The 16,903-nt window shown below is 52.2% G+C and overlaps 1 protein-coding gene across 5 annotated transcripts in view; it reads left to right on the top strand.

Annotated features, from left to right (window-relative positions):
* cdca5 (cell division cycle associated 5) overlaps positions 1-16,903 on the top strand; it is a 45,912-nt gene that overhangs the window by 13,591 nt on the left and 15,418 nt on the right. For 4 of the 5 annotated variants that reach the window (XM_085976106.1, XM_085976104.1, XM_085976105.1 and 1 more), the window contains 3 exons: positions 1,232-1,273; positions 4,793-5,308; positions 12,312-15,142. In XM_085976106.1, the coding sequence (XP_085832232.1) occupies positions 1,232-1,273; positions 4,793-5,308; positions 12,312-12,392 (639 nt within the window). In that variant the 3' untranslated portion in view covers positions 12,393-15,142. Of the gene's footprint in view, positions 1-1,231; positions 1,274-4,792; positions 5,309-12,311; positions 15,143-16,903 lie in introns of those variants that run through there. The other variant, XR_015075076.1, reaches the window with a different exon arrangement.

The following is a 16,903-nucleotide window of genomic DNA, read 5'->3' as shown; positions in this document are numbered from 1 at the left end:
TCTATTCCTCTGTTTCTAAACCCAAGTAACCCATGTGCTTTTCTCAGCCACCTTTTTGAAGACAGTTTGGTGAAATTACTTTGAGAAGCGGAAGACCAAAGCCCTTCTTCTTCTTAGGCAGTCCCTCGGAACCGAGGATGACTTGCTTCCACATTAAAAATGAGTTGTCGGGTGACTGATGAGTCCAATGCGGGACCTACAGTCTCTGTCACAGGTGGGGCAGACGGTGGTTGAAGGGGCGGGTGGGTGGGGTGCTTGGGTTGACGGGCGCTCCTTCCGCTGTTTGCGCTTGGCTTCCGCTTGCTCCTGGCGAAGAGACTCGAGGTGTTCAGCGCCTTCCCGGATGCTTCTCCTCCACTTTGTGCAGTCTTGGGCCAGGGATTCCCAGGTGTCGGTGGGGATGTTGCACTTTTTCAAGGAGGCTTTGAGGGTGTCCTTGAAGTGTTTCCTCTGCCCACCTGGGGCTCTCTTGCCGTGCCGGAGCTCCGAGTAGAGCGCTTGTTTTGGGAGCCTCGTATCGGGCATGTGGACAATGTGACCCGTCCATCGGAGCTGATTGAGCGTGGTCAAAGCTTCGATGCTGGGGAATGTTGGCCTGAGCGAGAACACTGACGTTGGTGCGCCTATCCTGCCAATGGATTTGGAGGTAGCTTTCCAGTGCTTTGAGGTGCCTGCTGCAGATGGTCCATGTCTCTGACCAAAGCCCACAGTGTGGAACAGCACCAAGCTTAAAAACTGCAGAATAGGAGGGGAAGAAGAGGTTAATTAGCAAGCGGCGATTAGACAATGTCAGTCTTGGGCTTTAAGAACCTGAAGATTGTCGGAGGGAGGGGAGCAACTGAGCGAAGTGAGAAGTCCCACCGATTGGAGGCTCGGGGGAGCGTATGAATCAGAGCTGGGGACACTGCGATCAGTTTTGGATTTCCACGCTGCGAGGAGGAAGGACCACATGGGGTGGAGGGTTTGGAGTTGAGAGAAGTTGAGCAAAGGCTGTGGGTGATACCCAAACCTGTCGCCAAGCCTAAACCTCTTGGCGTCCACCAATCGGGCAAAGTATCAGAAGGCTGTGCTCGCTGCCTTTGGGAGTGGACAGGTTGGGGGTAGGGTTTATTTTGGGGTGGGGGGGCGCGGTTAGGATGACTGCCTGACTGGCCTGCTGTGTTGTTTTTTTCTCATCGGGTTATTGAGATAATGCTGAGACATGACACTAATCTAATTCTCTCTCATCCAGCTCACCACCTGTATCACCACAGCACCAAGGCGCAGCCCGCGGGTGAGTATATGCACTGACTTGCCTCCTCTATGCCAGAGTCCCTCGGAGACTGACTCTGGAATGCCTGATAACAACACTGACATGAATCAGTCATTCGTGAAAGAAAGACTTATGAAATAACACTGGGTGGCCTGCTGGTGGCGCTGTCCAGGGAGAGTATAAATACTCGGGCACGGGCCCAGCTTGCGCAGGACATTCTTAACAGGAACTAGTGAAGGACACAACTAGACTTCCATGTTGTAAAACAGTTGATTAAAGCTTTGTTTAACGCTTAGACCAAGTGCCTAGTAGTTTTCTTGTGTTAAACACCTTGTATTTATATCACGCCTTTAATGTAGTAAAACGTCACGGGAGCGTTACAAAACAAAATTTGACACTGAGCCACATAAGGAGATATTAGGGACAGGTGACCAAAAGCTTGGTCAAAACAGGTCGGTTTTAAGGAGCGTCTTAAAGGAGGAGAGTGAGGCGGAGAGGTTTAGGGAGGGAATTCCAGAGCTTAGGGGCCCCAGGCAGCTGAAGGCACGGCCGCCAATGGTGGAGCGATTAAAATCAGGGATGCTCAAGAGGCCAGAATTGGAGGAACGCAGAGATCTCGGAGGGTTGTGGGGCTGGAGGGGGTTACAGAGATAGGGAGGTGGGGGCGAGGCCGCAGAGGGATTGGAACACAAGGATGAGATCACCAGGATGACTACCCAGCCTGGGAGTGCATTAGCAGTGTTTTCAGACCTTTGGTCTTGAGAGCAACTCCCCAATTGTGTGTTCATTTGAAGGGGGTGGGGGGGGAAGCGAGAGATAATGAGGGAATCATCCAGGAATAAGTGAGTCTCGCAGCAACCGATTGGCACTGGGAGCAGGTCATCCATTTTCCCTGCCTGAGTTCTGTTGGAGCTGTTAGAGGCAAAATGTGGAGGTTTTACTGGCTTGTGCTTTTTGTAGGGTGGGGTTCGACCCGGGTTCTGTCTGACTGAGGCGGGTGATTTGTTGTGTGGATTTCTACACGGAGTGCGTACTGTTCATTGCTGCACGAGTACTGCAAATTCACAAGTTAAAAAGCCCGTGTTTAAACAGTAACAAATCACTTGATGCAACAAATCGCCCAATTTGTGTTTGCAAGGAACTTTTTTTTTATGGTGTTAGGCGTTGCTGGCAAAGCCAGCATTTATTGCCCAGCCCTAATTGCCCCTTGCTTGCCACATTGCTGTGGGTCTGGAGTCATATACCGGCCAGACTGGGTAAGGACAGCAGATTTCCTTCCCTAAAGGGCATTAGTGAACCAGATGGGTTTTTATGACAATCCGGTCGTCCAATATTACTAATAATCCACACGTAAAATCTAGATGTATTTTACATAGGTTTAACAGCACACACACAGGCCATTTGGCCCAACCAGTCTATGCCGTCTTTCCTCACCTAACTCTACCAGCGTAACCCTCTATTCCCTTCTCCCTCATATGCTTATCTGGTCTCCCCTTAAATGCATCTATACTATTCGCTTCAGCCACTCCCTGTGGTAGCGAATTCCCCATTCTCACCACTCTCTGGGTAAAGACGTTTCTTCTGAATTCCCGATTGGATTTCTATTTTGAAAAACAGCAGTTAATAACCTGAATTTATGCGCTATTTGAGCACAATTTTTGTACTGCTTACCACGTGGCCCTTGTGGCAAATCTATACTTTCAAAAAGACAGATCTACTTACTACGCACATCCATCCGTAGTTTCATGGTCACCATTACTGATGCTAGCTTTTTATTCCAGATTTATTTATTAACTTAATTTAAATTCCCCAGCTGCCGTGGTGGGATTTGAACTCTCGTCTCGCAATTACGCGTCCAGGCCCCTGGATTACTAGTCCAGTAACAGAACCACAATGCTACCGTACCCCTGTTTTAAGGTTATGCAAATTAACATTTGTAGTGTACTGTAACACGTTGAGCAGTTGTCCCTTAATAGACTAACTGGTTTATAAAATATCTGACCTGTGTCAATAATTAATTTATGAATGTAAAACACAAAAACCTCTTGCATTTGTATAGCCCCTAATCAATTGAAGGGTGATCCAAGCGAGGTCTTTAAAATGATGAAGGGATTCGATAGGGTAGAGAGATAGAGAGAAACTATTGCCTCTGGTTTTGTGAGTCCAGAACAAGGGGGCAGAACCTTAAAATTAGAGCCAGGCCGTTCAGGGGTGAAATCAGGAAATACTTTTTCCACACACACGGTCGTGGAAATCTGGAACTCTTCCCCAAAAAAAGCTGTGGATGCCAGGGTACAATTGGAGCCTTCAAGACTGAGATTGATAGTTTTATTTTGTTAGGTAAGGGTATCGAGGGATATGGCGCACAGGCGGGCAAATGTAGTTGAGGTGCGGATTGGGCATAATCTAACTGAATGGCCGAACAGGCTGGAGGGGCTGAATGGCCTCCTCCTGTTCCTAAATGTTCCCGAAGAGCTTCGCGTACAGACAGTGACTACACTTCAAAAAAAGTACTTCGTTGACTGTAAAGCTCTTTGGGAACATCTGGTGGTCGTGAAAGGCGCTATACAAATGCAAGAAAAGGACATGACTGGAATCATAGAAGTTTACGGCACAGAAGGAGGCTGTTCGGCCCATCACGTCTGTGCCGGACCGAAAAAAAGGCCACTTAGCCTAATCCCACTTTCCATCACTTGGTCCATAGCCCTGTAGGTTACGGCACTTCAGGTGCATATCCAAGTACTTCTTAAATGTGATGAGGGTCTCTGCCTCTCCCACCCTTGACAGGCAGTGAGTTCCAGACCCCCGCCGCCCTCTGGGTGAAAAGATGTCTCCACTTTCCCACTCTACCCCCCCACCTTAATGTTCAAAAATCTAACGATTCAATGTACTCGATGACTGAGCCTCCACAGCCCTCTGGGGTAGAGAATTCCAAAGATTCACAATCCTCTGAGTGAAGAAATTCCTCCTCATCTCAGTCCTAAATGGCCGAGCCTTTATCCTGAGACTGTGAACATACGGACAGGAGGAGGCCATTCAGCCCCTCTAGAGCCTGTTCCATTGTTTAATGAGATCATGGCTTATCTGTGACCTAACTCCATCTACCCGCCATTGCCCACTATCCCTTTGGTTAACAAAAATATATCAATTGTAGATTAAAATGAGCAATAGATGTAGCATCTTTGAAAGAGCTATCCAATTAGTCCCACTCCACTGCTCTTACCCCATAGCCCCGCTGACCCTCCTGCTAGTAGAAACAATTCCCCCCCATAATTTTGAACACCTCTATTAAATCTCCCCTTAACTGTGATTAATGGAGTCCAATGTGGGCAAGTGTCAGATCATCCACTTTGGGCCTAAGAAAGATAGGTTGGTGTATGGTTCTGAAAACATTATGTTGGAGGGATTTTTTTTGTGAAATAGTCAGTCCGGGATTATGGGGAAAGAGTAAGGGAGCGGGACTAATCAGCAAGCTGAATTCTCACGTTGAATATTCTGGGATGTTGTTCAGTTGATGCGAAAATCTTTTCTCTTTTACAGATTTCACCCAAGGCCATGAAAGAGAATGTTTGCGAGGGCTCAGTTCGGTCAGAGAGCACGCCCAACAGCGACACGGCGTCGACGCCCGTGACCTCCTCGACCCAGGAGACGGGCGTCTGGCCTGACACGGCGCCCACCCTGCCGGGGGACAGGGGCACGGGGATGCCCCTGAAGGTGCGGCGTTCCTACAGCCGCGTGAGCCCCTTCGGAATCCACGCCGCGAACGCCGGCACGGCCAGCCGCAGCCTCGGCAGTTCCCCGAGCGACGCCTCCGACACGTCCACGCCGAACCAGCCGCTGTCGGTGCGCAGGTCCTTCTTCGGCTTCGAGAGACTCTTGGCCAACGAGGCCCTGTCGGGCGTCTCGCCGGTGAAACCCTTGACCCCCGAGACGAAGGGCGCGGAGCTGCCGGCACGGGCCACCACTGCGGCCGCCTCCCTCGCGCCGCACGATGCTAATATCCCCGGCGTCACCGTCGCCAAGAAGAGGAAGAAGCGGAAAATTCCTCCGATCGAGGTAGGACAAAACAACTCCCGGTGTGTGCTTTACAGGCTTCTAGTCGTTTCCCTCTTCTTCCAAGGCTCAGTGGTTAACTCTCGCCTTGGAGTCAGAAGGTCGTGGGTGTCAAGTCCCACTCCAGAGACTAAAAATCTTGGCTGACACTTCAGTGCAGCGCTGAGGGAGCGCCCTGTCGGAGGGGCAGTACTGAGGGAGTGTTGGACTGTCGGAGGGGCAGTACTGAGGGAGCGCCGCACTGTCGGAGGGGCAGTACTGAGCGGAGCGCAGCACTGTCGGAGGGGCAGTACTGAGGGAGCGCCGCACTGTCGGAGGGGCAGTACTGAGGGAGCGCCGCACTGTCGGAGGGGCAGTACTGAGGGAGCGCCGCACTGTCGGAGGGGCGGTATTGAGGGAGCGCCGCACTGTCGGAGGGGCGGTATTGAGGGAGCGCCGCACTGTCGGAGGGGCAGTACTGAGGGAGCGCCGCACTGTCGGAGGGACAGTACTGAGGGAGCGCCGCACTGTCGGAGGGGCAGTACTGAGGGAGCGCCGCACTGTCGGAGGGGCAGTACTGAGGGAGTGTTGGACTGTCAGAGGGGCAGTACTGAGGGAGCGCCGCACTGTCGGAGGGACAGTACTGAGGGAGCGCCGCACTGTCGGAGGGGCAGTACTGAGGGAGCGCCGCACTGTCGGAGGGACAGTACTGAGGGAGCGCCGCACTGTCGGAGGGGCAGTACTGAGGGAGCGCCGCACTGTCGGAGGGACAGTACTGAGGGAGCGCCGCACTGTCGGAGGGGCAGTACTGAGGGAGCACCGTACTGTCAGAGGTGCTGTCTTTCGGATGAGATGTTAAACTGAGGCCCCATCTGCCCTCTCAGGTGGACTTGAAAGATCCCGCTATTGGAAGAAGAGCAGGGGGAGTTCTCCCCGGTGTCCCTCAACCAACATCACTAAAACAGATGATCCGGTCATTGTCACATTGCTGTTTGTGGGGGCTTGCTGTGCGCAAATTGGCTGCCACGTTTCCCACATTACAACAGTGACCACACTTCAAAATAGCACTTCATTGGGTGTGAAACGCTTTGGGGGCGCCCTGAGGTGGTGAAAGGCGCTGGAGAAATGCAAGTCATTCCTTTCTGGGGAGGCTGCCCTTGTGTGCCTGCCCGTCCCCATTTACTGGGCTAGTGCCGGCTGAGCTGCCTTCCTACGGAGTGCGGAAACCCGGTCGCTGTATCGGCGGGAGGGGGATTCAACCCCTCGCATTTACTCTTGCGTAGTTGGCTCCTTTAATCTGGTTGCTCATCCATAGACCCATATATACGTCGGTCTCCGACTCCCTCGATCCACAAGGGGGTGGTGAGTATCGGTTGCATTGATACCGTGGAGAGCAGCTGACGGGGGGAGGGGGCACTCCCAGTTGGCCGTGTTCCTGTAATATAAAATGCCAAGAGGTTTGCCGCAGGAAATGCCGCTCCTATAAGCAGAAGTTTCATCGCCCGAGCCACATATCTGGCAAAACTCACAGCCGGTCTCAAAATGGAAAGGAGGGTTTAATGTTTTCCTAAAATGCCTGAGGCATTTCTCGTTCAGATTCCTGTTGTGTAACTGCAGTGATTCAGTGCTTTTCGCATTCCCCAGCTGTTAGAACATGTCCCGGGCAATGAGCACACTCTCTGTTTATCTCCCCTCCCCCCGGGCACCCTGACAGAAATTCTCAACTGTTTTCATGTTTTCAGTAACCACTGTAGCGCAGGTTGTGAGGCGTCTACTGTTACTTTCTCTCTTCTCCCTCTTAAGCTGCTGATCGTCCATTTCATAAGCGTACTGTAACTTTACACCGACCTAAAGTCATATCTTAAAGGGGAATCTAATCAAGGGAGGGGACAGAATTCACTTTAATGTGTGATGTGCTGCTTTCGTGATTTTTAAAAAATATTCGTCTATGGGATGTGGGCATCGCTGGCAAGGCCCAGCATTTATCGCCCATCCCTAGTTGCCCCTTGAGAAGGTGGTGGTGAGCCGCCTTCTTGAACCGCTGCAGTCCGTGTGGTGAAGGTGCTCCCACAGCGCTGTTAGGGAGGGAGTTCCAGGATTTTGACCCAGCGACGATGAAGGAACGGCCGATATATTTCCAAGTCAGGATGGTGTGTGAGACTTGGAGGGGAACTTGGAGGTGGTGGTGTTCCCGTGCGCCTGCTGCCCTTGTCCTTCGAGGTGGAAGAGGTCGCGGGTTTGGGAGGTGCTGCCGAAGAATCCTTGGCGAGTTGCTGCAGTGCATCTTGTAGATGGTGCACACTGCAGCCACGGTGCGCCGGTGGTGGAGGGAGTGAATGTTTAAGCTGGTGGATGGGGTGCCAATCAGGTGGGCTGCTTTGTCCTGGATGGTGTCGAGCTTCTTGTGTGTTGTTGGAGCTGCACTCATCCAGGCAAGTGGAGAGTCTTCCATCACACTCCTGACTTCTGCCTTGTAGATGGTGGAAAGGCTTTGGGGAGTCAGTTAATCTGTCCACCTTCTTCTTCTGACCACTATTCCCATCAGTGTTTCAACTCCGTATTCTGCAGGCACAACCCAAGCATCATACAGTCATCTTGCAGCCCCGCTGTTGCGCTTTACTGAAATGCGAGCCACAATGCTGATCCTCATCCTTGTTCTGTTCTGCATTTTTAATTATCTTTTCTCATGAGCAGTCGTGGTGATGACTAGTTTTAAGAAGTTCCGAACAGGTGTGAAAGAAAAAGAAAGACTCCCATTTCTCCAGCGCCTTTCACCACCTCAGGACGTCCCAAAGCGCTTCACAGCCAATGAAGTACTTTTTGGAGTGTGGTCGCTGTTGTAATGTAGGAAACGCGGCAGCCAATTTGCGCACAGCAAGCTCCCACAAACAGCCATGTGATAATGACCAGACCATCTGTTTTAGTGATGTTGGTTGAGGGATAAATATTGGCCCCAGGACACCGGGGAGAACTCCCCTGCTCTTCTTCCAATAGTGCCATGGGATCTTTAGCGTCCACCTGAGAGAGCAGACGGGGCCTCAGTTTAACGTCTCATCTGAAAGACGGCACCTCCGACAGTGTGGCACTCCCTCAGTACTGCCCCTCCGACAGTGCGGCGCTCCCTCAGTACTGCCCCTCCGACAGTGCGGCGCTCCCTCAGTACTGCCCCTCCTACACTGTGGCGCTCCCTCAGTACTGCCCCTCCGACAGTGCGGCGCTCCCTCAGTACTGCCCCTCCGACAGTGCGGCGTTCCCTCAGTACTGCCCCTCCGACAGTGCAGCGCTCCCTCAGTACTGCCCCTCCTACACTGTGGCGCTCCCTCAGTACTGCCCCTCCGACAGTGCGGCGCTCCCTCAGTACTGCCCCTCCGACAGTGCGGCGTCCCCTCAGTACTGCCCCTCCAACAGTGCGGCGCTCCCTCAGTACTGCCCCTCCTACACTGTGGCGCTCCCTCAGTACTGCCCCTCCGACAGTGCGGCGCTCCCTCAGTACTGCCCCTCCGACAGTGCGGCGCTCCCTCAGTACCGCCCCTCCGACAGTGCGGCGTCCCCTCAGTACTGCCCCTCCAACAGTGCGGCGCTCCCTCAGTACTGCCCCTCCTACACTGTGGCGCTCCCTCAGTACTGCCCCTCCGACAGTGCGGCGCTCCCTCAGTACTGCCCCTCCGACAGTGCGGCGCTCCCTCAGTACCGCCCCTCCGACAGTGCGGCGTTCCCTCAGTACTGCCCCTCCGACAGTGCGGCGCTTCCTCAGTACTGCCCCTCCGACAGTGCGGCGCTCCCTCAGTACTGCCCCTCCGACAGTGCGGCGTTCCCTCAGTACTGCCCCTCCGACAGTGCAGCGCTCCCTCAGTACTGCCCCTCCTACACTGTGGCGCTCCCTCAGTACTGCCCCTCCGACAGTGCGGCGCTCCCTCAGTACTGCCCCTCCGACAGTGCGGCGTCCCCTCAGTACTGCCCCTCCGACAGTGTGGCGCTTCCTCAGTACTGCCCCTCCGACAGTGCGGCGCTCCCTCAGTACGGCCCCTCCGACAGTGCAGCGTTCCCTCAGTACTGCCCCTCCGACAGTGCAGCGCTCCCTCAGTACTGCCCCTCCTACACTGTGGCGCTCCCTCAGTACTGCCCCTCCGACAGTGCGGCGCTCCCTCAGTACTGCCCCTCCGACAGTGCGGCGTCCCCTCAGTACTGCCCCTCCAACAGTGCGGCGCTCCCTCAGTACTGCCCCTCCTACACTGTGGCGCTCCCTCAGTACTGCCCCTCCGACAGTGCGGCGTTCCCTCAGTACTGCCCCTCCGACAGTGTGGCGCTTCCTCAGTACTGCCCCTCCGACAGTGCGGCGCTCCCTCAGTACTGCCCCTCCGACAGTGCGGCGTTCCCTCAGTACTGCCCCTCCGACAGTGCAGCGCTCCCTCAGTACTGCCCCTCCTACACTGTGGCGCTCCCTCAGTACTGCCCCTCCGACAGTGCGGCGCTCCCTCAGTACTGCCCCTCCGACAGTGCGGCGTCCCCTCAGTACTGCCCCTCCAACAGTGCGGCGCTCCCTCAGTACTGCCCCTCCTACACTGTGGCGCTCCCTCAGTACTGCCCCTCCGACAGTGCGGCGCTCCCTCAGTACTGCCCCTCCGACAGTGCGGCGTTCCCTCAGTACTGCCCCTCCGACAGTGTGGCGCTTCCTCAGTACTGCCCCTCCGACAGTGCGGCGCTCCCTCAGTACTGCCCCTCCGACAGTGCGGCGCTCCCTCAGTACAGCTCCTCTGACAGTGCGGCGCTCCCTCAGTACTGCCCCTCCGACAGTGCGGCGCTCCCTCAGTACAGCTCCTCTGACAGTGCCGCGCTCCCTCAGCACTGCACTGAGTGTGTCAGCTTTAATCTGATGGGTTGAACCCACAACCTTCTGATTCAGAGGCAAGGGTGCTGCCCGCTGAGCCACGGCTGTCTGTGGGAACCAGTTAATGCTGAGCAGAGTGTCAGTGTGGGGGCCCATCCTCGCAGTTAGTAACGAGAGGTGCCTCATTGAGAAACTAGCATTCCGAAAATGTTGGGCAATCAGTAATGCTCATTGTACAGTCAACGGCCATTCGCGGTTCTTTGACCTTTCACCTGTGACCCTGAGCTGACCTGCTGCCCTGAGTGTGTGTGCACCCCCATTTGGAGCTTACCTGTGTGTGGGATGTTAAGCTTGGTTCCAATGCTATTCCCATTCCGTTGTAAAGAATTCAGGGGCAGGGTTCTCCCAACTTCCGCACAGTGAGTGAAGGGGCCCTGTTAAAATGGGATAGTCGCTCTGGTTGTTTTCTGTTGCTTTCGGTGGGAATAAGAACATAAAAAATAGGAGCAGGAGTCGGCCATTCGGCCCTTTGAGCCTGCACCGCCATTCAATGAGATCATGGCTGATCTTCTGCCTCAACTCCATTCACTGGCCCTATCGCCATATCCCTTGATGCCCTTACTAGTCAGAAATCTATCAACTTCTGTTTTGAATATACTCAACGACTGAGCCTCCACAGCCCTCTGGGGTAGAGAATTCAAAAGATTCACCACCCTCTGAGTGAAGAAATTCCTCCTCATCTCATTCCTGAATGGCCTACCCTTTATCCTGAGGCTGTGGCCCCTGGTTCTAGACTCCCCAGCCAAGGGAAACATTCTCCCAGCATCCATCCTATCAAGCCCTGTAATAATTTTGTATGCTTCAATGAGATCCCCTCTCATTCTTCTGAATTCAAGAGAATACAGGCCTAGTTTACTCAATCTCTTCTCATACGACAGTCCCGCCATCCCAGGAATCAATCTCGTGAACCTTCGCTGGACTCCCTCTATGGCAAGTACATCCTTCCTTAGGTAAGGAGACCAAAACTGTGCACTATACTCCAGCTGTGGTCTCACCAAGGCCCTATATAATTGGAGTAAGACTTCTTTACTCCTGTACTCAAATCAGACGGTGGTTTTGTCATCGCGCGGGAAACACTGAACTGTGGCGCTATGTTTCCCGAGAATGGGTCGGAATTGCGACCCCGTGACGAGAGGCAGCCTGGCTCAAAATCGAGTGACCGCGGGTACGTGCGCCGCCTCAAACAGAACGGCTTGCACGCTAAAGGCTCCACTTGATGTTTACCAGCTCTCTGCCGGGAGGAGGCGGTGCGCAAGCCTGAGGCCTAGTGAGTCAAGTACCCGCTGATTGCTGCCTGATTGGGAAGACCGAAGCCATTGTTTTCAGTCCCCGCCACAAACTCCGTTCCCTAGCCACTGACTCCATCCCTCTCCCTAACATCTGTCTGAGGCTGAGCCACACTGTTCGCAACCTTGGGATTTGACCCTGAAATGAGCTTCCGACCACATATCCGCGGCATAACTAAGACCGACTATTTCCACCTCCGTAACATTGCCCGTCTCCGCCCTTGCCTCAGCTCATCCGCTGCTGAAACCCTCATCCATGCCTTTGTTACCTCTAGAGTTGACTATTCCAACGCACTCCTGGCTGGCCTCCCACATTCCACCCTACGTAAACTTGAGGTCATCCAAAACTCGGCTGCCCATGTCCTAACTCGCACCGAGTCCCGTTCACCCATCACCCCTGTGCTCGCTGACCTACACTGGCTCCTGGTTGAGGAGCGCCTCGATTTCAAAATTCTCATCCTTGTTTTCAAATCCCTCCATGGCTTTGCCCCCCTCCCTATCTCTGTAACGGCCTCCAGCCCCACAACTCCCCGAGATCTCTGCGCTCCTCCAATTCTGGCCTCTTGAGCATCCCCTGATTTTAATCGCTCCACCATTGGCGGCCGTGCCTTCAGCTGCCTGGGCCCCTAAGCTCTGGAATTCCCTCCCTAAACCTCTCCGCCTCTCTCTCCTCCTTTAAGACACTCCTTAAACCCTACCTTTTTGACCAAGCTTTTGGTCACCTGCCCTAATATCTCCTTATGTGGCTCGGTGTCAAATTTTTTGCCTTATAACACTCCTGTTTTACTACATTCAAGGCGCTATATAAATACGAATAGTTGTTGTTGACATGATTCGCATCCCTGTTTTACAGAAGTTGGCTCTGGACGAGTGGGCTGCTCAGATGAACGCCAGTTTCGAAGAAGCAGAACGCTTTGATTTGCTTGTGGAGTGACACGGAATCGACAGGAACCACTGTCGTCTTTTTTGGGGGGACAGAAACCGATGCATCTGTAAAGACGAGAGGGTTTCACAGCAGCGTGAGCCTGGTGCTGAGGGATCCATCAGTCAGAGAAGCAAAGAACTCCCTTTACCTACCCAGTAGTTATAGGAATGTAGAGGACCGGAGGAGTCTGTCGGTCCAGGGACACTCTTCCCATGGTGAGTGACTGCTGTTCTTTGGGGGGGGGGGGGGGGAACCTGGCTGTACTCCTGCCCCCCCCCTAGGAATATTGCCATTCACAGGCATGTTGCCCAGCAGTGCACAAGATCTTCACTCGCAGCCAGCTCCTGCTTTCCATCATCCGACTACCTCCGTTACAGACTGCTAGTTGGGTCGATAATTCAGCCTTTGTACAGGAAACTTTGTGCTATCCGGCACCGACGGGACCGTGCTGTTGCCGTCCCATCAAAACTGCCGGACAAACCAGCGCTAATGTTGAAACATACGGAGCTCCATATCTGACAACAAACCCTGTTGCTTAGCAACAGCTTCTAAACAGTCGGCCGTACCTTGCAAGCGTCTCTGTAGCTTAGCAACAGCTTCAGCGAGACCTTGCAGAGCCTGACTGGTGAAAAAAAAGCAACGAAAAGAAAAAAAAACTAACGAATCGGCTCCTGATTTTTGCCGGTGGATCGAGCATTCCGGACAGTTAACCTCCGGATAATCCAAAGTTTCCTGTAGTAAGTTTACTTTTGTGTCCCACCGGGGGTATTTGTGGTTTGATCGATGACTTTTTTTTGTCTCGTCCTCGAGACCAAAAGGCAACTCGGGCCAAATAGTTACTCTCATTAACCTCCCCTCTCCCCATGCAAACACAGAACCTTGTTTGGTGGGGGGGGGTTTGGTGAAGGGTCTGCACAACAACCATTAACCCATCGCTTCGTTCAGGCGCTCACAGATCTGCTGATGTGCTTTCTGTTTTTATTATCAGATTTCTAGCATTTGTAGGTTTTGTCTTTTTTTTTAAATAGCTCTGCTTCGGGAAGGTACAGAGAAGAGAAAATTATTAAATGTCATAAATGTGGGCTAATCGTTTATATATATATTTTATTAAATTATGCTCCGTTAGAGGTAATTTTTAAAAATGCAAGTAAGAATGTTAAGCTGTGAGTATAACCAGTAAACGCGTCGTGGGACAGTCTGAAATGGACAGAGAGGCTATTGCCTCGCTGAAAGGGTGAAGCAGAAACCTTCCTTTCTCTTTCAGTGCTGATTGATCGCAAGCCAATGTTCCCGTTTAGCTGCACTGCTGCCTGACGCTCCCACGCAGGCTGCTTGCCAGTTTCTCAATGGGAAAACCGCGCACGCGCGGAAGTTTGAAGGGACTGCGCACCTAACAAATTTAGAGGGAGCATTGCCTGTGATGTACAACTCCCCCATCCCCCAACTCCGGGTGGTGCAGACACTTGCTGGGGGGGTGGGTACAATCCAGCGTTCCCCGTAGGCTGCACTATGCTCTACGCAGCCTGTTTCTTTCAATGCACTGTCCCTTTTCAATTTCCAATTGAAAGGAATGCGCGGTATTTCCGATGTAAGCGCTTGTGAGCGGCCTGCGCGGGGCCTTACAGATGACCGCCCGGCCCTGCACGCGCGCAGCTGAGCGGGAACGTTGGTGCAGTCCACCCTACAACACCCAGCACCTCGCCCGACATGACTTCCTGGGCGGAGGCAGCCTGTGTGACCGAGCCTGATGCCCCGTTCTCATTCGCTCCCCAGCGGGGATCGATGATGCAGAGAAATGGACATAACTTCACCGCCCCCGACGGAGATGTGAGCCAGCCGCAGTCCCTGAGGGGTGGGGAGATCGATTAAACTGATGCCGCGTTGTGTTATCGGGAGCATGAGGCTGTTGTGTGAAGCACGGCAGCAATCATTCCAGTGCCACAATATCCAGCATCGATCAAATGCACTAAGCCATCATGTTAAATCTGCAGGAAGCACTCGGCAGGCCAGGCAGCATCCGTGGAGAGAGAAACAGGGTTAACATTTCAGGTCTGGGACCCTTCATCAGAACTGGAAAAGGTTAGAGATGTAACCGGTTTTAAGCAGAGGCAGGGAAAGGGTGGGGGATGGGGGAGGAAGGAATTGAAGGATAAGTCGGTGCTAGGGTAGGAGACAGGAGAGATTAAATTAACTCTGTTTCTGTCATGTCAAATCTGCATCCTGGCCCCTGCAGAGCAGCATTGCTGTGTCGTGTTAAACGGAGCCAGTGTGTTTGTCACTAGGATTTCAGTGAAGCCGAGTGTCAGAAATGTCCATGCGATTCGAACCGCACAACTCTCAATCCCGTCCTTCCGAGCCCGAGCATGTGCTAGAAAGGGAGGAAATTCGCCAGTGTGAGATGCTGGTGGCCGCCTGCCTGTCGCTGGTGGTGGGAGCGATTCCAGTGGGTGGATTAATATCGGCACCAGAGCGGCCCCATCATTAACCCTGAAACCACTGGCCATCAGTTCAAAAGTGGGATGTGTGACAACGTGATCTAAAGCCCCAGCCCCCCACCTTTCTCAAACAAATGATCGATATATTCACAGCGTGCGGGATGCGTTATAAATCGAATCCGGCATTAAACTTGGTTGGCAATTCTTGTTGGGTGCCTTTTGTAATTGAACTAAACCTCTGCGGTTGAAGGAGCTTCTGTTACAAGCTTATTCAAGTAAAATCGCCAAACTTGGCAGTAGTTTGACACTACTGCAATCTGATAATTTAATAATCTAGACACAGTATGTGGGGACATTTAATCGCTCTACTGTAAGTGCATTGACTTAAATGTGACTTCTTTTCCCTCATGTGTTGATGTATATGAATTGCAACACACACCAGACATCGCGCCGTTACAGAATGCAACATTGGTGGGGTTTTTTTTTAAGGAAAAAGTCCAGTCTCTGTCCTGGAGCCTGAAACTTGTCGTTCCAAGTGTCCTCAGCCGGTTATAAATAGCTACAGTTACGCGGATTTGCCAATGTGGCGCCACAGCCTTAAAGGGACAGGCCAGGTTTGCAACGAAACATCGCAATCACACGCCAGCCTCTTCCCCCACCCCCCCTCCGTGAACATTCCTGCAGGAGATCCGCTAGCATGTTAAATAAGTCTGCTGCTGGCCACTGTGGTTGTATCTCATCTTATCAGTGTGTACGTCGATTTTAAGCGGCTAATAAATGACAATAATAAAAAAAGCTTTGTGTTTTAATGTTGGGTGTGTTTTGGGAAACCAGGTCAAATGGACGTGCCGTACTTCCACCGGCGCCTCGCGTGGAGCTAGTATACAAATACCCTGCCATGCTGTTTATTTTTTCCCTGCAATTTCCGTTCAAAAAAAAAAAAATTCTATTCCGTGGGTCGAGCTGCAACGAAGGTTCACTAGATTGATTCCTAGGATGAGAGGGTTGTCCAATGAGGAGAGATTGAGTAGATTGGGCTGATACTCTCTGAAGTGAAACATACAAGATTCTGAGGGGGATTGACAGGGTAGATGCAGGGAGGACGTTTCCCCCTGCCTGGGGAGTCTAGAACCAGGGGTCACAGTCTCAGGATAAAGGGTCGGCCATTTAGGACTGAGATGAGGAGGAATTTCTTCACTCAGAGGGTGGTGAATCTTTGGAATTCTCTATCCCAGAGGGCTGTGGAGGCTCAGTCGTTGAGTACAGTAAACTCTTGTTTAAATGGCACCTAATCATCCGGAATTCTCTTAACTGGCAAAATTGATACTCAGAAAACAACACCTCTGATGTAAGAAAACTACTAGGCACTTGGTCTAAGCGTTAAACAAAGCTTTAATCAACTGTTTTACAACATGGAGGTCTAGTTGTGTCCTTCACTAGTTCCTGTTAAGAATGTCCTGCGCACGCTGGGCCCATGCCCGAGTATTTATACTCTCCCTGGACAGCGTCAGTATTATTTCATAAGTCTTTCTTTCATGAATGCCTGATTCATGTCAACCTCAATAACCGGAAATGTTGCCGAGTCCGAGTCTTAGTTTCTGCTTGCTTCAGAATATTGAGAGCGGCAGCTACTTTAGAATTGAGTATGTGTTTGCCAGAGACTCAATGGACGAGTTCATTTTTCAGTATGTTACTGTGCCATATCGACTGGGGAAGTCCCAGGTTCTATTGCCGATTTGATGTGAAATTGATTTTCTGAAATCGCTGGATTCTTTTGGGATGCTGAGGAAATTTCTTTTTAAAACTTATGGGGTTTGTTTTTTTGCTGTTTCTCTTTGCTCATCATTGTAACAAATGGCAGTGCTGGGAAATGGAGCACTTGTTGGTGAGAGAAGTTAACGTCAAGGACAGTCCGATTATGTACTGTCGGGGAGAAAGAGCTGAATTTTCTCCATTTGGAGGTTTACAGGTGTGTGTTAGCCACTCGATGGATTCATGGCTGTCAGGTGATAGGTCGGAAATCTTCAGTTGTATAGGGAGTAATATATAGTTGGTAGGGAATAATAAATACTTCATAGGGACTTA

The sequence above is a fragment of the Somniosus microcephalus genome, unplaced genomic scaffold (assembly GCF_052327205.1).
Source record: "Somniosus microcephalus isolate GS21.2 unplaced genomic scaffold, FLI_Smic_1.0 unresolved_chr2, whole genome shotgun sequence".
Classification (NCBI taxonomy): Eukaryota; Metazoa; Chordata; class Chondrichthyes; order Squaliformes; family Somniosidae; genus Somniosus; species Somniosus microcephalus.
This window is presented reverse-complemented; position numbering and strand designations above follow the sequence as displayed.